The sequence below is a fragment of the Stegodyphus dumicola genome, chromosome 4 (assembly GCF_044657685.1).
Source record: "Stegodyphus dumicola isolate Sdum_Otavi_A_Nest chromosome 4, ASM4465768v1".
Lineage (NCBI taxonomy): Eukaryota > Metazoa > Arthropoda > Arachnida > Araneae > Eresidae > Stegodyphus > Stegodyphus dumicola.
The window spans coordinates 242,057,504-242,081,447 of record NC_140771.1 but is presented as its reverse complement, the minus strand read 5'-3'; the positions used below and the strand labels follow the sequence as shown (position 1 = coordinate 242,081,447).

The window sequence follows — 23,944 nt, the reverse complement described above, 5'->3', positions numbered from 1 at the left end:
AATTGAAATCTGAAAATGACATATTTTTAGATGTTAATAAGTATATTATTTTCATGGATGTACTATTTAAGTATTATGTAAATTACTACTGTTCATGTAGTAACATAATGAACTTTGATTTGATTTCCTTGGCCATTTTGATAAATTGCAGGCAATTTAACTCAATTTTTTTTTTAATTATACAGGCGAAAAATATGATATTAATACATTAGAAAAGCTACATACCATGGATTGCAACCAAGATTGTTATCTTAAAAAGTATATTTAATATTAGTATCTTATTCTAAACCATGAACTTTAGAGTTAAAATTGTCATAACTTGCTTGTAAATAGCCTTCTTTTTGAAATCATATCCTTAACATTGAAGAATCTCTTGAGCACAAGATGACAAGTTTAATTCTTTACTCATTTCAATTTGTTACTGATTTTATATGAAGCAAAAAATGAAGCAGAAGCTACAGAATTTATTTTTTGGCTACTGTCCTATAACTTGTTGAATCTATATTTCAGGCAGTAGCTAGGCATTTATTATCCCCCTAAAAAAATAATAATAATAAAGTTGATGTGGGCAGGAGAAGAAAGTTTTCCCGCTGCTGCCATATTTACCTCCATTAATCAAAGTAAATGATACTTAGATCAATGGGCATACATCTAGATATTTTTAGCAAAACTTACAATCTTGGATATGACACAAATACTAGTTAGTCTTTACTGTTACACAATTTGCATTTTATTACATCTGAAAACTTTTTATTACCTCTTTATATTTCTACAATTTATTATGCAATAAAAATAGAAAACATACTCGCTGTGGCTCAACCATCATTTTTCTATTTCCACCTCCGAATTTTCCCAGCACTCTAAATGCAACTTGAGCAACACTATCCACTGGATTTCTTAGTGTTCTCCACAGTGCTTGCATCAGTTCAGCCCTAACTGGCTGAATATGATCATACAGGAAATCTGGCTGCAAATTATCAACACAGAGTTCAAGAGTTCGAAGTCCCTAAAAAAGTAATAAATCATTAATATCACTGTCCTTTAGTTTATTAATGTTAAAAGTGTTAAATAAAGGGGGGAAATTACCTGGCTAACTAAAGTTTGAGATCCATTTAAAGCAGAAACCAATGGATCCATGAGCATTGGCAAATATGGAAGTAGAGAGCTTAATCTAACAGGAACAGTTAAACAAAGTTCAACAAAAAGATCTTTCATATGCTGCTTATGAAGACCACTTTGTAAACTATTCAATCCTACAAGGCAAGTAGTACAAATTAAGTTTTCATTATAATTTCAGGAAGGTTCAAAAAGTTCTTTTATGAGCTCTAATTACAAAAATTATGATATAAACATTTTAATATGCATGATTTTAAAAACATTAAGAAATTTCAATTCATTGATAAAATTACATGGAACACAACTTATAAGATGTAAAAAAATTCAAGTTAATCATAAGTGAGTGCATTATAGTTTAAACAAAATGAAAACTTTACAATAGTATGACCTGGAATTCAAGTATATAGGCTTTCAAAACTAATTAATCAAAGTAAATGATGCAGCAAATTGTTCCTTTCATAACATTTATCATAGATGCTTAATAACACTTCAGTTTTTATAAAATGAAACTATTGTACTATGCCAAAAACAGGTTACAGCATTTACATTAGCATAAACACTAAAAAATTTTCCCAAAAGTTGATTGAAATTCATTTAATATAGGAACAGTTTATATTACATCATTTTTAAAACAAAAATACAAGGGTACTCTTTTGTTATCCGGACCAGATTCAGAAATGTATGCATGCAGTACATATGTATGTATGTATACACAAACATATATACTTACATGCATATACACAAACATATATACATACAACATACATACATGTGTAGAGACATTACTTTTTTTTTCCTTTTTTCTTTTTTTTGAAGCAGGAAAGATTAAAAATGAACAAACGCCTTCGCCGGAAATCGAACCATCTCTCAATTACGCGCTGAGCGTGCAGACCACCACATCATGCATGTATGCCAAAAAGGCGGGGAAATACCTTAATACTCCCCCTTTTAAAGGGCGGCTGGGGTTTTTAGGCCACCCAATCGCCAAATCCTGGGTGTGGAGAGTCATCATCCATCACCCTTTTAGTTCAGACACCACTATGCCAAATATGCAACGCCTTCACCGGGAATCAAACCACGGACCTCTAAAATTATGCGCTGAGCGTGTAGACCACCACACCATGAAGGCATGCCTACCTTATACATGAACACGTGCACCATACATACATTTCTGAATCCGGTCAATATAATAAAAGAGTAGCAAATAAAGATAAAAGCAGCTAATAGGGACACTGCTGTTTCTTTCAAAAGTAATCCCCATAACTGTTAATACATTTACCTCACTGTGAGACAAGACAGTCAATGATGTGATGGAAAAGTGTTTTCAGTTGTGTACAAAACCGTGACTGTGCCCGGTTATACATCTCTTTGTTTGAAGAAAATCCATGGTAATAAACATCTTTCTTCAGGGCTCTAAAAGTACAGAAATCATAAGGGAGAGATCTGGACTGTATGGAGGATATTCAAACGCTTCCTAGTGAAACTTCTGCAGCATGGTCTTAAACCTGCGACAACATGTGGGAGGGCATTATCCTGTAACAGAATGATCCATCCATCAATATTTCTGGACATTTGGACTTCATAGTGATCTTCAATTTTGAAGTTTCACACATTACTGTGCATTAATTGTGACATGTTCCAGAAAGTCAATGAGCTGCAGTCTTTTGCAGTCAAAGAAAAAGTTCAGCATGACTTTCGTAGAGCTGGCATGCATGGCTTTGGATTTTTTTCTGTGGAGGGTAAACCTGTGTACTTCCACTGTTGGCTATGATGCTTGATCTAAGGCCTAGAATGATGGTAAAATATTTCATTTGCCAAGACAATATGGAACAAGAGACAATATTTTTCATTGTGATACCGTTCTAGGTGCTACAATGATGTCGATTTTCTGTTTAACTCTTGCTACTCCGCCAGGCCGTGTACAGATTTTCCAGACCTCCAGATGCTCTGTCATGATGGGGTGAACAGCTCAAAATGACCAATGTCCAAAATGAGAACAATGTTCCATCGTCTGTGTTGGCCGTCTCTGATGGCAGGATTCACTGCAGCAATGGCAAGAGAGGTAATGACACAATGAGCCTATTTTGGCCAATTGCTCGTCTTTCAATGACACCCGACCTTTTTAATGTTACTTATTCCTTTCAAACATATCCACAAGTGATACACTGTATTCCTCATACACAGCAGACACTTGGACATGAATTTCACTTTCTGACAAAAAATGCACTACAGCACAGTGTTTCTTATTTCCAGCCACCATACCAATGGCAGATGCAAGCACAGACACGGACAGAAGTAAGCATTCATGCTGTTCCTTCCAGATTCCCAATACAGAGCACTTCTATATACAAATCTACCCCTGCGATAACAGTTTCGTGTCATGCTCAGTAAATAATCTGTCGCGTTTTTATCTGGCTGCCACTTATAGATATAAAATAAAATTTGATACAATGCTTAGAATACTGTTTAAAAATTTATAGTATTATTTTGCAATGATAAACAACTTCCATGTGTTCAGCACAATATAAATGCAATTAATATTTTTTTTAAAGTGTATTGGATTGAAAAATTTAGAAACAGAATAATTATGAATTCAATTTTGAAAAATCCTACCTTGCAGCAGATTTGGTAAAAGAGGTAAAAATTCTTGATAGAGTAAATCATGGCTACCACCTCCAATAGATCGAAAAAGAGCACGAAGGAGAAGAAAATAATTGTAAGGTTCCTTAGCACTTAAAGCCAATTCCATTGACCGGTTTACTATTTGATGCAAGTAGGGCTGAAAAAGAATACCTTTTATACTGTGTATTTACAGGAAACCTAGTAATAATAAGTCATGTAACTAACATCTATACGTTAAACAAAATTTAACTATACCTTTAACATTTGTTCATTTTCAGCAGGAAATAAGGATACTGATCCAAATACCAGTTTAAAAAGTTTCAGATACAAGTTTGATCTGTCCATATTATCTATAAAAGATGTTTCAATTAAAACATATCTATGCAGTATACATAAATCTCAGTTTTCTTATGAAATATACATACAATCATTTAATAATAAATACTTACAGCCCATCTCATCCATTCTTTTCAATAAATACTCCACTAAAATTGTGGCAAAGATAGGTGAAGTAGTTGTATTTGCAAGAAAGGAATTTGCCATTATCTGTAAAAAATGTTACATAATAAATTCTAAATTGAAAAGCATGACCAAAAAGATCACAATTTTATCAAATAGCACAACACCAACAGAAAACAAAATAACACAAATAATATAAATTTATGCTATAGTACCTATTTCATACACTGCTTATAACAAATTGAAGTATAGACTTCCAGGAACATCCTATTTATATCATTGCCAAAGAAGACAGCAGAATTTTAAAGTCTTCCAGAAAATTGTTTCTAGGATTTTCAACTCCCCCCCCCAATCGAAAATAAAATAAAACTAAAATCTTAGTAATGAAAGAAGTATAATAACAGCTTTCTAAAGTGTACTCTACAAATTCATAACTTTAACAGCTGAAAACCTGAAAACAGAGTGAAATACTAATTAGTAACTTTACCTCTGATTATTCTCTTTCCCACTATAGGAACAATACCTCAACTAATTTTGTGATAGTTTAGCTAATATTCCATGCAGGTCTCAAGTGATAATAAATAAGAAGCAAGTCAGAATGTCACATCAGTTTTGCATTTACTTGTTTATCATAAAATTAAAAAGTTTCATTAGAAAGAATTCAGTATGTTTGATTACCTATGTTCTACTCCAAATTACTACAGTAAAAAGTCTGTAATCCGGACATCCATTATCCGGAATAATCTATAATCCGAACTTCAAATCCACAAACTTTTTTTGTATGCTTTACGCATGTGCGTAAAGAATGCGCATACATTACGCGCCCTATACTTTCACAGTCATAACACCTTGGTTCTTTACTCTTATTAGGTATAGCGCATGCTTTATTTTGTGTGTTAGTACTTGAATAACCCTTATTCTTCGTATCCGGAATGCGAATTTTCCCATAAATTTTAAATTTCTCTTTTAATTCAGAAAAAAATTTTACACCCATACAAAATAATTTTGTTACTACTCTGATCTGGTATCCCATTGATTACATAATCAAGAATTGGTGAATCATCAACAGAACTGCGACTGGCTATTTCACGCATGGCAATTAAATATTCGAAAAGGGATTCACCAGGTTTTAAGTGTCGTTAAAGTACATAGTCTAAATGAACCGCATTTTTTTCTACTTAGCACGATATTACTTGCGTAAACCAGAACAGCTTGGCTTAATGATGTGTTTCTCTAACCATTCCAAAATCTGTTTATCAATTTCACGCTGCTCTGCAGGGGAAATGACGCGGCGTGCAATAAACTGGAAGTTGATCTGTCAGCACTATCTTCATCTTCAGGGCAGATGTTTTTATTTTATTCGGCTTATAATTACTTACTAAATGTACTATTTCATCTCAATGTACTCCATCTTTGATATGATTTAAATCAATTTCCTCGTCATTATAAATATCACGAATACACATCAAATAGTTTTCTGGTTGCAATTTTTTAATTTCAACTATGAGTAATGTATGCTTTGCGCATGCGCACGTTGAAAGAAATGTATAATAAAGTAAACAAATAAATATTAAGCTTTTTTTTGGTAAATTTGACACCCTTTAGATCATAATTGCTATTTATTTCATAAATTACAGTTTCATATTTTTAATTTCTGCATGCCATCTTACCATATTTAAATTGGTGATCTATAATTTGGAAAAACCGCTTATCTGGAATCGTCGAAATCCCGACGAGTCCGGATTATGGACTTTGTACTGTAGTTATCAACATTCGAAAATCTGAGAATGTGTCAGCCAATATACAAGCGATTGAATAGTAAGTATACATCTAATGTTACATTTACACATTAAAAAAAATTTATAACTGCTCACACGTTCTTCTGCATAAATTCTGCGCACCTTAAAAAGAAATTAAATATTTACCCTTTTCTGGAAATATCTGAAATTTTACCAATGAATCAATGACACTTATTCACAAATGTTAACATAGTGCTTTTTCCTTACACTACTCAAATTTATTCTAAAATAAGGTCATATGATGAAATGTTTAAAACTTAAATAAAATATTCCATATACTAAATATTTTAAAACTAGGATTTAACAAATATTCTCTATTCTTATAAAACTAATTTAAATTTTAAATTATGAAAATTTAATTGTGTACAATTAAAAGTTGATTATTGCTGCGAACTAATTTACAATATCATTTAAATTCAGAGAGCATATGTAAATTAAGTTCAAGTATCTAAAACCATGAAAAAGTATTTAATAATCCAAAAAATTAATCCCAAAAATGTTTTCAAAGAATTTTTAAGATTAAATTAATTTGCATAAAGTGAATTATTGTTGAGCACGCAGGAGACGGATCTTTTCAAGGGGAAGTTGTTCCCAAACCTAACTCTTCAATTACTCAATTTGTGTTTCATCATCCATATAGGTATGGGAATAGTAATATCCAAAACCAAAAGTAAAACCAAATGTAGAGAATTGATTAAAAAGAAATTTTAATTATTAAAGAATTTTGAGAAACTTAGTAAGGAAATCGACTAGGAAACAAAGTTATTAATTAAAAGTAAATTGCCAATGTAATTAAGAGTAGAAATCCAAAGCAATTTAGAAAACCCTTGCCTAGTGGAAACTTCCCAAACATGAATTATGCATGTAAATCAAAATAAACTAAATACAATCTATAAAAACTCAAATATAATACAGTCAAGTCAATAAGTCTTTAATCCGGACTCGTCAGGACTTTGGCGATTCTGGATTATCGATTTTTCCGGATTATAGATCATCAGTTTGAATCTGGTAAGATGGCATGCAGAAAGTATAAAATTAAATATATGAAACCGTAATTTATGAAATAAAGAACAATTATAATCGAAAGAGTATCAAAATTTACAAAAAAAAAGGCTTAATATTTATTTGTTTACTTTATTAAACATTCTTTCAACGCGCGCATGTGTATAGCATATATTACGCATAGTCGAAATTAGAAAATTGCAACCAGAAAACTATTTGATGTGTATGCGTGATATTTATAATGAATTTGATTTAAATCATATCAGAGAACATCGAGATGAAATACTACATTTAGTAATGAATTATAAGCGGAATAAAATAAAATCATCTGACCTGAAGATAAGGATAGTGCTGACAGATCAACTTCCAGTTCATTGCGTGTCGCGACGTTCCCCTTCCCCGCAGAGCAGCGTGAAATCGATAAACAGATTTCGGAATGGTTACAGAAACAAAGGATATGCCTTTAGCCATTTTTTGCAGCAATTCCATTTTTTGTTTGATAGACATCGAAAAATGCTTTCCCTTTGTAGATCCTTTGCCAGCTCCAGCATCGGAAATTCTATTTGACATAATCGAAAGTTCAAGCTTACTTGTATAAAATTGCTCTAACAGTCTGCAAAAAATAATAAGCTGGATCCAATTCGAAGATTAAGAAACAACGCAATCTGCAACATTAACTGAAATAGATAATTGGATAATTTTAGCTTAGCTTATAGCGTCCGTTATACATTAAACGCGCAAGCGTAAACGTATTATGCTCATGCATACGTGTATATGCGTATGCGTAAAGGTATTATGCACATGCGTCAACGCATTTGGGTGTCCGGATTAACGACTTTTGACTGTACCAAAGTAAATAATAAGTTTTAATTTAACTTATTTTGTAACTACATGTTTTTTTACCCCGAAGAGTGCAGTAGCATTTGTAACAAAGTGAGGTTGAGTTGTTTCGCTTTCCTAGTCAATTTGCTTACAAAATTTCTAGAAATTCTTTAATAAAAAAATTTTTTAAGCAATTCACTACATTTGGTTTTACTTTTGGTTTTGAATATTACTATACCCATGGCTACATGGATGACGAAACATGAATTGTGTAATTGAAGGGTTAGGTTTGGGTGCAACTTCCCCTCGAAAAGATCCATCTCCTGCCTGCTCAACAATTATTCACTTTATGCAAATTAATTTAGTCTTAAAAATTCTTTGAAAACATTTTTGGGATTAATTTTTTGGTTTATTGAATATTTTTTCATGGTTTTAGATATTTGCACTTAATTTACATATGCTCTCTGAATTTAAATGATATTGTAAATTACTGTGCAGCAATAATCATCTTTTATTTGTATACAATTAAATTCTCATAATTTAAAATTTAAATTTAAATTAGCTTCATACAAATACAAAATACTTATTAAATTCAAATTTCATTGCTTGCAGCAATGGCGCAAGAGAATTATTTAAATTTAATTTACTATTTATTCTTTTAAAACTAGGATATATTATTACATTATTTGAATAAATCTTACCTGTAATGAATTATTTTTATAAATGCGATCCACAATATACTGAAAAAAAGAAAGAATATAAGTATATAATCATTAAACATGCATCAAACTTTGATAAATTTTAAATAATTATTAAATTTATGAAGAAATTTCCTTACATCAATAGTAGTTGAAAATACTTCTCTGAATGTTAAAGGATGCATCATAGTGTACTAAAAGTAAAACAAAGATTAGTTTCAAAATGGATCAATAACAAAAAGCAATTTTATCAAGCATTTAAAATTTGTCTTATAAAAAAGATTAATAAATAATTGTCTTCACAAAAGTGAAAATAGCAAAGGAAAGTAAAATTTTGCACACAGTACATAAGACAATAATACATAAAAGGAAAAACTGCATGTAAGTAACATACAAGGTCTACCGTAAAGTTCTGCCTGATAATATTATATCAAGTTTTAACATGCATGAAGGTATTTGTGACATATATGGCCTTCTCTATCACTGCATTCATAATCTGCTCTGCTTGATTAAGTGAAACAAAAGTGTCTCATATTATTATTAAATGTGATGTGATTGTGTAAATATGGCTACCAATAAAGTTCATTTATGACATTGCATTTTGAACAAGTTCCAAGGAAGAAATATTACAAGAGTGTGTCAAAATTAGTGAAAGTTTTTGGTGGAGCTATTATTTTGGACAGAATGTGGAAGAGATAGTTTGAAAAAACTAAAGCAGATTATTTCGACCTTAATGATAAAGCCATATTTTGGGTGGCCATTTTCAATCAATGAAGGTACTGTCAAGACCACGACTAAGCAAAATGCTTTTTTCAGACCATACTCAAAACTACAACTGGTCTATAAACATTCCAGATGAGTGCCTAATGGGGTAAATGAGAAAAATTTACTTGATCAAATTGCTATATGAACATCTCTGCTTGCTTGGAAAAGAAACAAACCCTTTTTGGACTGGATGATAGCGAGAGATAAGTGGATTACCTACAAAATTATCATTAGGAAAATTGTATATCGGAAGCCCAGAAAACCTGCTCGCTCCACTTCTGAACTGAGTTTCAGTCTGAATAAAAGAATACTGTGTATATGGTAGAACATCAAAAGATCAATACATTACAAGCTTTTGAAAACTACAGAAAAGCTCAATTTGGAAGGATATACAAAAAAAAAGGGGGATGATATAAACAACGCAGTCAAAGAAAAACGCTCAGTGATGTTCAACGGGAAACACATCATACTGCATTTTAACAACTGACCTGCTTTGGTGACTGGCCAGAAAATTGCACAGCTATGCTTGGAAATTCTGCCATGCCCACCATACTCCTCAGAACTACCCCCCTCTGATTATCAATTGTTTCCCTCCTTGCAAAATTTTTTGAAGGGGGGAATTCAAAATTGAAGCAGATATTAGCCAAGCATTACTTGAGTTCTTTGCCTCCAAGGACAAGACATTTTTAATAAATGGCATCTACAAATTTAACAATCTACAATCACTTTAACCATCAAGCTTGCAAGAGGACATAACTAATGAAAAGGTTACATTGTTCAAATATTATTAAAGGTATGAAAAATGTATTATTTTCTTTCACTTCCCAAACGAATATTTTCCAGTAAACCTTATATATACATACATCAGATATATTTCTACTAATCAGTTTGACACAGTAAGAAAAACAATCTTTTATATTAATGGCTTCTAGCACACATATATTTACAGAATGTTCCATAAGATCTATTTAAGGAAAAAAATATTAAATGTACATCACCTTCATAACCTTATACTTAAGTTCATATCTTTGGTAATATACTTGAAGACAAATGTTATGTAAATAACAAACACCATTTTATCAAAATTTTAAAGTGACAAGCAAAACGTATTCAAAGATCTCTAAATTAATGAATAGAATATAAAATAACAAGAATAATCACAAATAAACACAGTGTGCAAACAGCCCTAATGGCCTAAGGCCTGCAGTGCCCCGAAATGTGCTTTCTTGACCGTGGGCCCCGGGATGCGTAAGCATATTCCCTGAACAAGTGGTCAGCTTGTCGCAGGACCCACAGTGTTTAGTCCCCATGTAAACTCGGTACTCATTTTATCGACTCAACGGATGGAAATCAAGGGATGAAAGGCTGAGTCCACCTTGTCCAGCCCGGGGTTCGAACCCCGGACTTGTAGTACTGCTGCACAATGAGCTAGTCGCTGCGCCACCGAGCCTCATAATCACAAATAAGGAACTGAATAATGTAATAAAAACATAAGAAGAGCCACATCCTCCAATCAAGTAAATTTAATCCGGTAAAAGCAACTGTCATTTCAAGTTTTCCTCACTATTACTCATATCACTAGTGTTCATATTGTTACGTACATATAAGTTTGTAATGGATTGAATGCATACAGAACTGACGATAGCTTGATAAAATTTTTTTTACCAAAAGAAGCACTTCACAATTCTGGAACTTTCCATAAAATACTCAATACTCATACAGCTCTTCTCAGTATGACAAACACATTTAATACCTACCACCTCAGACTACTAAGAACATTAAACACAACACAATGCAAAGTGCCAGCTAAAGAGCAAAGCTTGGATAGAGATATCGCAATACTCAGAGGTCGACTTTGAACTAAAAACTGGGAACTGATGCTCGCTCCGGCCTCATGTAGTTTTCTCCTGGTCACCAAGAAATCTCTAGTACCTTCCATTTCTAGAAATTTCTGGAAGGCATATACAGCTAAACTCACATATAAGGGCTGGATGCAGTTACAGTTACATATAAGGATCAATTAGAGTACCAACTACAGTTATACAGGGACTGGATTAAAATGTTATCAAGTTTGGCCACTTTTAGCAATTTCATGCCAAATATGGAAACAAAAATTAGTCACGAAAACCACTGCAAGCTTAGGAAGATAGCTGTTTACCTCAACATTAAATTGACTGAAATCTTATTTTTCTATTTTTATTATATTCTATTTTTATTATTCTGAAATCTTATTTTTCTGGAAGAGCTTCAATCTCTTCAGACTTTTCATGTTATATATGTTTGTTTGTAATATCTTTTAAACATAACTTCACTAACATTATTTACATATATACAAAATTTGTAATAATATTTCATATTAAAGCTACTCCTTCTGTATTCTTTATTTCAAGAAATATTATTGGGCTCTTTAACCTGAACAAATCATTAAAATTAAGAATAATTTATTACAAAATCAAAAACATATACACTATCTGTTTTAAAAAAAAAACACTCTAGTTAAACATGAGATAATTACCACTCCAGCAAGATGCTCCAAGACTTCCTTTTCTTCCTTTGAGCGTACAGTTTGAATTCTAAATTAAATTAAATGTTATTACTTGATTACAAATTTTAATACCTCAATAATACAAGTATGCATTTTAGAAATAAACATATCAAAATGTCTAAAACTGAAACCATTTTCTGAGTGTGGCAAGGATTTGAACTTAATATCATTGGACTAACAATCTGATTTGAAAACATTTTGAAATGTAAGAAATTCCTTTGAAATTTTAGTTTTTCTTTAAATGTTTACCTTTTCGTCTTTTAAAACTTAAAAATACATGTTAAAATTTTATGACTTTTGAAATATACGAGGGCAATTTTACAACAGTTTCATTAATTAAGGCGACATAATAAATATTCATGTATATTCACATTTGCTACTTGTACAATTTAGATCATCAGTGTTTTCTCTGTTAATAAGACAAATGTAACAGACTACTTACACTGCCTTATGAAAAATTTAAATCAATCTAGGAATTTTCTGCTAGTTTTTGTTGGTTAAATAGTTGAATTGGCAACTGCCAAGTATTAACTGAAAATACAGTGGGTTACAGCATATGCAAAATGGAAAAATAAACAGCAGCATGGAACTGGCTACCATCAAATAGATTCCTACCTCAAAACCATGTGGCAGCAAATGAATGAAAAGACATCTTTTTCGTAATGTTAAGTGAAACTGGCAGTTTTAACCTTTCCTGTATAATTCAAAATTCATCTGATAAAAACAATTTTGTATTTATTCTGAATTTAATGAAGAAGTCATTCTTTTCATGGAAGCTTTATGCATTGACAAGGTTGCTGCCATTTAGTTAAATTTTGCACAAGCATTTATGGTTGGCACTAAGTGATATCCAATTAACAGAGACATATTGTTTAAAAATTTAGCACGACTACTCCAAATCAGCACCCAAAAATTATCTTTTGGAGTTTTTTCAAAATTTTAACTTTATGCACACCAAAATTTCCTAAATAATTTATATGGTATTTTGAATTGTTTTCCTGTTTTTTGAGCTTTTAATTGATAATATGTTAGGGTAAAAAATAAAGCTCATAAATAACACCACACAGTTAGTTAACAAAACTGTAAAGCTAACAAAATGCCTTTTGTATTATTATTTCTTCAGCATTTTCAACAGTGATTTTTTTTTAAAAAAAAAAGTTCTTAAGGTACTCACGTAACTGTCCTTGGTTGAGGCTGCCCGGATGCTGGCACAGTAAGAGTATATATATCCAAAGCCTGAAGTGCATATTTAATAAGCCTTATAAAAACTAGAGTTTCTTTGGGCTGAAACTGTTTATTCTGCATAGGAACATTATTTTCTGTAAGACAAATAAAGAATATAGTATGCATAAAAGTGCCCATTTATTTTTAATGGCAATATACAAAATGTGAAGTTTCAAGAAATTTTTAATTCGGGGGGGGGGGGGGGAACTACCCAATCAACATAATGATTATGCATGAACAAGTAACATTAACCCTCTAAGCGTTATGACTTTTTTTTTTTTTTTTTTTTTTTTGTCAATACATACAAAAAATGTGCCAGAATTTAAGGGTAGACCTTCTAAACTGAGAATTTTTTTTTTTTTTTTTTTTTTTTTCTTTTTTTTCTTCTGAAAATTAAGATGGGAACTATTTTTGTTCATTAAACAGCTTCATAAAGAATCTGATTTAATAAAAATGATAAAAAAATTTAATCTAGCCTAGTGAACAAAAATTTGTATTCACAAGGTCCAAGGAACATCCAGTTCAAAATAAATAAGAAAGTGCATGTATTTTTTTAGAGTGTCCCATGTCGCAAATAAACCTGAAAAATTAATAAAATAGTGGAGAAATATACTCCGGAATGATAAACCAAACATAAATTTATTTGGTATGGATGTGAATAGTTTGTTCCCTCAAGGCCAGCCATAAAATCAAATACTTATACATAATATATATAATATGTTATATACGTCGCATATCTCAGACCACGTCGTCAGTCAGTATATATGTCATATATGTCAGTCAGTATATATGTCATATATGTCAGTCAGTATATATGTCATATATGTCAGTCAGTATATATGTCATATATGTCAGTCAGTATATATGTCATATATGTCAGTCAGTATATATGTCATATATGTCAGTCAGTATATATGTCATATATGTCAGTCAGTATATATGTCATATATGTCAGTCAGTATATATGTCATATATGTCAGTCAGTATATATGTCATATATGTCAGTCAGTATATATGTCATATATGTCAGTCTATATAAGGTACACATGTCGGTCTTATATCACAAAGTTGTTTTGGTATTGGATCAGTTTTTATCAACAGGCAGCGTTGAAAATGTTAAATTAATCAACTCCATACCATGCAGAATTAGTGTAGCCCATAATGACAAAGGATTTACAACTAAATATTAATAGTGAAGTTAAAATTTCTGCAATAAAACTCTTTTGTTTTTGATAAAGGGGGAGGGGACCTTATGATACAAAAATAAGCCAAAAATCTATGCTTACAGAAGCAGAAAATTATATCTCTAGGGCCTAAAGCAGGGGTTCTCAACCTTTCTTTCCCCATGCACTCCTTTCACCATTGCTAGATCATCACCCCTTTCCAAAACTCAAAAAATAAATATATAGATTAACCAGATTTAGAGTTTTCAATGTGTTTTAGAAATTAAACAGCAAAGTATGTAGAAAATGTTAATAATTACCAAAAATTGAACAAAATTGTTTTTTAAATTCATACACTAAAACTAAATACTTAACAGAAAACTGCATTCCCCTCCCTAAACAACAAAATCCTCAACCGGTTGAGACTACACACTAATCCTGATTTAAAAACTTGGTAATTATTCTGAAACTTATTAAAAAATAAAAGGTTCTTTTATTTCTGCCATAGCTGTATATCAAACTCTTCATTTACCTATAGATTTCCATCAGATCTAGATTTCAAAAACCACAAGTAGCATGAAATACAAATTTTTCTTTTACCTTACATGATTATTATACTAAAAGAAAATTAATCAGTTCAAAATTATCAGAAAAAAAATTCTAATTATATATGTTTAAACTGACAATTAATAACAAAATATTTGAAACAATAACCTGTTCAATATATAGAATATAAAATATGAGAAATAAAAACTTCAATTACCTCCAGGAACTTTACAAGCTGTAATGCCCCATGTAACTGTTTTTACACCACAGACAAGAGTTTTGACGAGGCCCCTGCAGTCACTTACACTATAATTTGCTGCCTGAGATGCAGGAAACCCAAATTTTGTCTAACAAAGTACATTGAGAGTATTTCAAAACATTTATTTGAGAACGTATTTCAAAACATAAAAGGATTTAATTTAAAGCAAAAATTTTACAACAAAGTTTTTAATTTATAAAATACCTTTTCCTCCCTACTGTCTAATAAACCGCCAACTGGGAATGTGCTTTTTGGCTCTTCTCTTTGCTCAGTTTTCACTTCAGTCACACCATGATGGGCGACATTTGGTGGAATGTTAATATGCTGCACTGCTTGTGGCAACACTGGTATGGAAGTAGCAGTAATCTGCTGTGCTTGACTGTCGGGGGAAGAAACGGATTATAAACTATGAATTGCATATGGATGTAAAGCAACAATAAATTTTCATTTATGAGTCAATTTAAAATAATATTAATAATTAGTTCATCATTTAAATTCTAGAATGTTCTAAAGAACAGTTTAAAACTTTTGGTGAGATATTATGGTTAAGCATCTACAAATTTTGCAAGCAAATATTAGAACACTTGCCCTCCCCTACCCTAAAAAAAAAAAGGTGAATTTTAAAGCTAAAACTAACATATATGAATATTTTGAAACAATACATACAGAGAAACACATAACATAAAAAATGGAAAATTAAGGAAATGAAACTACTTTTAACATAACAGCAATATCTTTTTTCGCTTTTGCTAAAACACAATTCAAAAGTTATACTTTATATTTATATAACATCACAACAACTTCAGTTAAAGTCACCAAATTTTCAGAACGCAGCAAACTTTAGCAACAAAGCTCATAACAAACAAGCAATGTTGTCATTTTCAAAAGTGTTCTTTTTGTTATATTCCAACTTCTAACAATTTATTGTGAATACCTTAAATTTAAAGGATCTGCTAGCGTGAATCACCTACACTGTAAAATTTCAACAGACATACAATAATTAGCTGCAAAACCACCAAAGGAGAAAATTACTTCAAATCTATTCGCCCCAAAATTTCCACCAGAACAAAAGAAACTAAATCTCACTAGTAAATAAGTTTTTTGATTGATTTTCAGGACAAATACCTAATTAAAGTGTAAGAATACAATTGCATGTATATATGTAATAAATAATTTTTTGAAATTACAAGTCATAATTTTTTTCTTTTCTTTAAAAGATCACCAAACTGTGCCCAGATGGTCGCACTAATACACAAGTACCTACAGGATTTACTATCTCATTTAAATTTCAAAATCAAAGCATTAAAAAATTTCTAAGATAAAAAACAGTGAAATAAGAATATTTTGTTTTAATGCTAATTTTCTAAAATGAATAATTTTAACATATTCCCATTATTTTAATGATATGGTAGTAACAGTGTATTTATTATAAAAATCATCATGAAATTCACAAATTACTGAATCAAAATTTTTTACTTCAAACCATCTTAAAAGCACCAAAATGTTAAGATAACAAAAGAATTCACATTCCAAAAAGGCAAGAATTTGTTTTTCATGTCAGTATATATACTAAAAAAACAAACAAATTTAAAGATTGGTTTGGTTTCATTTGGTTTATTAGATTACGCCAAAGCACTCGAGGGCTATCTGCCTTAAGGGTGGGATGCCTTTGTGGAGGATTTTTTAAGGGAAACTGGCTCGCATACACATTACACATGGGGAAAACCTCGAAAACACCCATGCAGCCAGGCCATTCGCGGGATTCGAACCTCAGACCGAACTACCAGTGTTCAGCGACGATACCGCTCGGCCACTGATGAGCCCAAATTTAAAGAAAACTACTGACAATTATAAAGGTTTAAAGTAAGCTTATCTTAAATATTATTAACTAAAAGAAAACAAGAAATTTTATGAATTATTATCATCTACACCAAGGATGTCAAACTCGCGGCCCACATGTGGCCCACAATAAATATTTTTGCGGCCCGGCCAATATATCGGCAAATAATAATATATAGTAACAAAATAACATATCGACGAAGAAAAAAATTAAATGTTTACTGTTTAAAGTAATTAACGATAATTTACTCAGTGTTGTTAGATTACTCACAGCGAGCTGACACACACACTACTTAAATTACAAATGCGTGTGAGTAGCTTGCGTTCAGCTACCTTCGGCTTTTGGGGGACACGTGCACTCAGAACTTGTACGCATGCCCTGATAGCCGAATGTGGTCGAACTCATGGTCTCAGTTTTCCAATCATAGTTTTGTACGATATATTGGCGCATGCATGTGCATGCACTTTGCTTTATTATTAATTATTACTTAATTCATATTGTTACGGATGTCATAGTTATTTATTTATTTAGTTTTTTTTTATTTAGAATTGTAATTAGATTTGCTTCATGTTACCTTAGCAATGCAGACGATTTTTGAAAAGACAGCTGCATTGGAAGGTTAAAAATAGAACAGCGCGTGCATTTAATACCTAATAAATAAATATCTCGTAACTGCTGTTGCCATCCACAAAAATCCAGATATTTATAAATGTTTCCAGTATATTCAAGAAATTAATTATAAAGCTTATAAAAGCCGAGAACAAACAACTCATCTCAGTAGTAGCTGTAGTTCTAGTGAACTGTTTGTTTACTTAATGCTGTGATTGATTTGTAGCGATTTCGCTGTGAGATAGAATTAGTTTCTCTGTTTTGAATTGATTTTTGCTAAACTTTTGACATTTTTTTATATTGTTAGAATATTTTTTAAGAAATATTTCAGCATTTTGATTTATCTCTTGGAGAAAGAATAAATTTTTGTTAACTTTTTACTGTTAACCGTGTTTATTCCAGCCCTTTGTATTCAGTATGTCTATATCAGAACCAAGTGGTAGTAAAATTAAACGAAAAATCGCTGACGAACATAGAATATTCAAAGTAAAATGGGAATTAGAATATTTTTGCTGTGAAATAAAAGATAAAACAATCTGCTTGATATGTAATAATACTATTAATGTACCAAAGTTATATAATATTAAACGTCATTATGAACAACACAAATCGAAATATAACAATTACGAAGCATTAATGAGAGAAGAAAAGTTGAAAGAGCTCAAGTTAGGAGTGAAAAAGCAACAGTCCATGTTTAGTAAAGTATTGCAAGAAAGTGAAGCGGCGGTACATGCAAGCTATGTCTTGTCCGAGTTGATAGCTAAACATTCGAAGCCTTTTACTGACTGTGATTTCATCAAGGAATGCCTAATGAAAGCTGGAAAAATTGTTTGTCCTGGAAATGTGAAGGCTTTTCAGTCAATTTCATTGTCTCGAAATACAGTTGCGGAAAGAGTTACTGATTTAGCCGTGAATTTAAGTGATCAGATCAAAGCAAAATCATCTAGTTTCGAAAGTTTCTCCATTACCTGTGACGAGAGCACGGACATTAGTGGCAAAGCTCAATTAGCAGTGTTTCTTCATTCTTGTGAAAAGAATTCTAACATTTTTGAGGAATTACTGGAACTAATAACCGATGCCTGGTACTACCACAGGAGAAGATATATTTACTTGTGTTTTTGGACTTCTGCAGAAATACAATCTACCTTTGGCAAAATTAAATTCTGTAGCTACAGATGGCGCTCTATCAATGACCGGGAAAAACAAGGGCTTCGTAGCATTACTAAGGAAAAAACTTAGTGAAATTCACGGTTCAAACATTCATCATATGCATTGTATTATACATCAAGAAGTTCTATGCACGAAAGTAATAAATATGGAGAATGTTTTGTCATATATAAAAAAGTTATAAATTTTATAAGATCTCGAGGTTTAAATCAGTGTCAATTCACTACTTTCTTAAGTGAGTTAGATAGTGAATATTCGGGTTTGTCCTACTATACCGAGGTACGTTGGTTATCTTGCTCCAAGATTCTCAAACAATTCTGGGATTTGAAAGAAGAAATATGTCAGTTTTTAAAAACGAAAAATCAAGACGTAAGTTTGTTTTACGATCCAATATGGATACAAGATTTATCTTTCTTGGTTGATATAACCAAACACTTAACCAATTTAAATTTATCGTTACAAGGGTTGATCATATCATTACGAACATGTTTGACATAATTAAAGCATTCAAACGTCAAGTAGTTCTTTGGGAAAAACAACTTAAAAATGAAGATTTGACGCACTTCCCGACGTGCAGCATGAATAAATCAAGTTTAGATGATACTTGTTCGTATCAAAAATATGCAGAAAAAATTGCAAATTTAACAACTGAATTTGAAACGAGATTTAATGATTTTAGTTCCCTCGAAGACAATTTTTTTTTTCCTTCGATTTTCTCAATAAGTATTGACTCAGTACCCAGCCATATGCAAATGGAGGTGATCGAGATTCAACGCAACTCAAATTTGAAGGCAAAATTCATTGAAGTGGGAGTGCCTGAATTTTACAAATATTTACCAGGTGGGTTTGAAAATACTCGAAAATTCGCATATGAAATTATTTCCATGTTTGGTAGCACTTATCGGTGCGAGCAGTTATTTTCAGTCATGAAAGGTAATAAGTCTCCTATTAGAAACTGTATTAATGATGCTCACCTTGGGTCAGCGTTGAAAGTTATCACTGCAAACAAAATTTCTCCCAAAATAGGAAAGATAATAGCAGAGAAGAGATGTCAAGTATTAGGACGTAAACATTAAATTTTTCTTGTTCTTTTCTATATAAATATATATATATATATGTTTATTATTGTATTATTCAAAATAAATCTACGTTTCTATGAATTTTTTTTTTTTTTTTTTTTTTTTTTTTTTGCGTCCTGCCTAAAGTTAAACCTTATTTGTTTGACCCAAGTGTACCTATGAGTGTAACATCCCTGATCTACACAATCTCATAGCTTCCCCTTTGAATAATTCTATGAATTTTAAAAGAATAAATGCCAGAATAAAATGAGAAAAATTTATTCCCCTGATCAGAAAAAGGAAAAAATCTTTGAGAAAATAGAAAAATCTGTAAACCTTTTGAATTTGTATCCCACAAAAGTTATCCTTATTTACTTAACTGATTAAATATTAATCAAATCTTCATAAGAAGCTCAGCAAATGTCTATAGTAGACAAAAACCACTCAGATCAAATAAAATATTAAAGGAAAATTATGTTGAAAATCACTAGGGGTGGGGGAAAGGAATTTGCACAATTGTTCAGAAACATTTTTCTTAATAAAGATTAAAAAACTGGGTTTGATTTATTGAGATTATAGCAAAACATGCTAGGACTATTTGCCAAGTGAAGGGCTGCCTTTTTACAGAACTTTCAAAGGGAAACTGGATGATATAAAATCTGGAAAATTCAGTAATTTACCAAGAGATATATGATGAAAAACTAGGAAGACTGGCAACTATGCATATGTCATTTTGCATGTGTGTATATATATGTACATATAAGAAAGAAAGTAAGTAACTGCTAAGTAAGAAAATATGAAGGTTATTAAAGTAGGGTTTAGATTATCTCCTACGATAACAATTTATGAAGATAAATAATGAACTTTATGAAGATATTGAAAGTAAAATTTGAAACAGTTATTGTTATCAATTGGAAATTAATTGACTTTTCAAGGGAAGCAAATGCATTTTTCATTAATTCACAATAATTAATAGAAACAAATATGTTTTCTCAGCTTCTTATGTAAAAACTAGTTATAAAAAAACAAATCAAGAACAAAACTTAAGTATATCTTCAAGTAAAGATTTAAATTTCAGGTAAAGGTTCAAGTAAAGATATTCAAGTAAAAATTTAAATAGTCAAAATTTAACAATAGGTCAAGAACAAAACTTAAGTAAATATTTTTCACAAAAAGTCCATTCTCCGAAACATCTGCTTTTCTCATAGTTAAATCAATTCAAAAATTAAATAAATAAAAAAGTAACATAACAAGGGTATAAAAATAAAAATGTTTCTTTGAAATCAACAAAATAGTACTTGAATAAGGCCAGAAATGAATTCAATTTAACTTACATGTTTGCTCAATTTAAGTGTACGGCAAAATCACAGTGTAGTTCGATGACTTATATTTTTATTCTTATTTCTTATTTTTATACCATGTTTATACTATGTTACTCAGCAAAACAATCTTAAATATTTTTCTCCAACAAGTTCTCTCTCCATTCATTCATGTTTTAAGTATGTCAACCTGTAAAATATTTTTTTTTTTTTTTTTTTTTTTAAATTCAGAATTTAAGTGCTTCATAATATGAGGAAACTGTCATTAACTGACAACAAAGAATCCCACAACAAAAGAAGTTTTCAGCACACTATGTGGTCAAACTACCTTCAGAACTAAAGTAAACAATGGAAAGGAATTCTTCTTAACTATTGTATGACTGCTACAGAATTCTAAGAGCAAGATGCCCCCAAAGCTATTTTATGTGGTTACGAATAATTTTCACATAAATTAATTATTATTATGACACTGATTGTTATGACAAGAATCTGAAGAAAATGTTTATGACTTTAATGATCTGGAGTCCAATTTTACATTGCTATTACAATCAAATATCAGTAATGCCCAGAAAATCTACAAATGGAGGCAACTGATTTACAGATTTAAAGATAAGAGATTTGATTAACGTTAGCTTGTATCTATCAAAAGATGAAATAACTGCAATTATGAGTTTTAATAATAAGAATAATCCCTTTGACTGGAAGTAAATTTAAATATAAACAGTTTTTTAACAGAAATGAAAATTAATAATAGATTGACCGACGTGCGCCTACAAACTGTAATGAAGATAGTTTCATGTAGTTTTTCTCCAAGGATACAAGCTCATCAAATTTAGATGTGATCAGGTGTTATAGCTAAAAGTTATAGCGAGAAACAAAGAAGTTTATAATTATTTACATACATATATATGCATCTTTTCTGTGTCTGTCTGTAAGAAAAATTTAATAATAAAAGAAAGATAATAGGTTGGCAATTATTCTCAAGTTTTGCTCCACTCCTTCATAATTTGTTTATTTTTAGGTCAAGTTAAAAGTTATTTATTGATAAATTCAACCTATAAGAGTTATTTGAAATAAATGTCAACCTGAAAATTTAATATTTAGCTGCCAATATATTTGAATTACATGTCACAAACAAAAGTTTCTTGCACATAACCAACCTTTAGATTTCAAACCAAAAATAAATATAAACTTGATTTTTTCCCTTCACGTCACTAATACTCCTTATTTATGTTGTGATAAATATTTAGTAAATCAAATTTTAAAATATTATTAAAACTTTTCATTTTGTTAAAAAAGAAAATACCAGTCGACTGCTTTTACACTGCACATTCGACCCTTATGCAATTTGAGTTCAAGATCACTGACTTTCCAGTCACATGATTCTGAACATTCAAGCAGAAATCCATAATTTTGTTAAACTTTGACAGTCACTACAAATTTAAAATTAAAATGCACTTACAACTTTGCCATTAGCACAGGAATCTGCAATTTTGCTATGGTTTTGAATTTAAGAACTAATACCTCAAGCATCCGCATCAATAATTCCCGACCCTGAAAAGAATGTTAAGAATATTTTACAACTAGAGCATAAATTACTACATTTAAATTATAATTTTAAAAAATTTTTTAGATATTAAACTTTACCAAGAACTACTTTATCTATGCAAATATGAGTAGGAAAACAGAAACACTGGGTGTACAACTGACTAATACTGGTATTTTAATACATACAGTCAAAAGTCGTTAATCCGGACTTGTCGGGACTTCGGCGATTCCGGATTATCGATTTTTCCGGATTATAGATCATCAGTGTAAATCTGGTAAGATGGCATGCAGAAATTATAAAATTAAAAATATGAAACCGTAATTTATGAAATAAAGAACAATTGTGATCTAAAGGGTATCAAAATTTACAAAAAAAAAAAAAAAAAAAAAAAAAAGCTTAATATTTATTTGTTTACTTTATTAAACATTTCTTTCAATGTAAGTTGCTTCAGTTGCTTCGTTTTTTATGTGATACTTTCTCTTTAATTCTATAAACAGACATAATTTCTTATTCAGTTACAAAGTTCCGCTGTTCAAGTCCTATAATTGCTGTGTCGAGAATACTGACTAATTTGTCAATCGAAATTTTTTCGTTTTCAATAACCTCTGTGTCACTTTCTTTGCTATTGGAAGTGAATTATAATGATGAGGAATTTGATTTAAATCATATCAAAGACGGAGTACATTGAGATGAAATACTATATTTAGTAAGGAATTATAAGCCAAATAAAATAAAAACATCTGCCCTGAAGATAAGGATAGTGCTGACAGATCAACTTCCAATTCATTGCGTGCCGTGGTTCTATCACAGTTGCATTTCAAATCCATTTCCATCCTCTTCCTCATAGCACACACCCCAGTATCCTCAAATTTAGCAAACATCTTTTTGAAATTCTACCTCGACATAAGGCCTTTCCATAAGCCATTCAAACGTCAATACTCTCACAGTACAGATGAAAAATTATTGCTGTTCTGATAAAAAGAAGTAAGTAAATTTAGTCTGATAAAAGTTCAGTAAAGCTTGATTTGGCATGGTGAAGAATGATTTTATGGCACTGACTATTGCCTTTTTAAAACACTCCAAATTTGCATGACATTCTTTCTACATTGGCATGAAAAAAAAGACATCTGTTGGTCAAAATTTGAACTATTAATTTTTATTGGGGATTTCTTTTCTCCAAGGTGCGTATAGCATATACACCAAGTTTCAACAAATGCACAGACATAAACAGACAGATATATACAATTAAATCTATACTTCCAAATTAATCTTCTAAGCACATAAATCCTGAAAAAGAACATCAATGTTTTCATTCCTATGAATGAACATTCCTAACTGCGAGTAGTCAAAATTTCTAACTGAAAATTCTTACATAAAAAAGG

The 23,944-nt window shown here is 30.9% G+C and overlaps 1 protein-coding gene across 1 annotated transcript in view; it reads right to left on the bottom strand.

Annotated features, from left to right (window-relative positions):
• The window catches only part of LOC118193460 (transformation/transcription domain-associated protein-like), a 215,737-nt gene that overhangs the window by 150,788 nt on the left and 41,005 nt on the right, over window positions 1-23,944 (bottom strand). Inside the window, 12 exon segments of the mRNA XM_035364554.2 lie at window positions 806-1,006; window positions 1,087-1,253; window positions 3,730-3,895; window positions 3,994-4,088; window positions 4,188-4,284; window positions 8,522-8,560; window positions 8,659-8,712; window positions 11,799-11,856; window positions 13,003-13,147; window positions 14,979-15,108; window positions 15,225-15,399; window positions 22,476-22,567. Coding sequence (XP_035220445.2) covers window positions 806-1,006; window positions 1,087-1,253; window positions 3,730-3,895; window positions 3,994-4,088; window positions 4,188-4,284; window positions 8,522-8,560; window positions 8,659-8,712; window positions 11,799-11,856; window positions 13,003-13,147; window positions 14,979-15,108; window positions 15,225-15,399; window positions 22,476-22,567 — 1,419 coding nt within the window.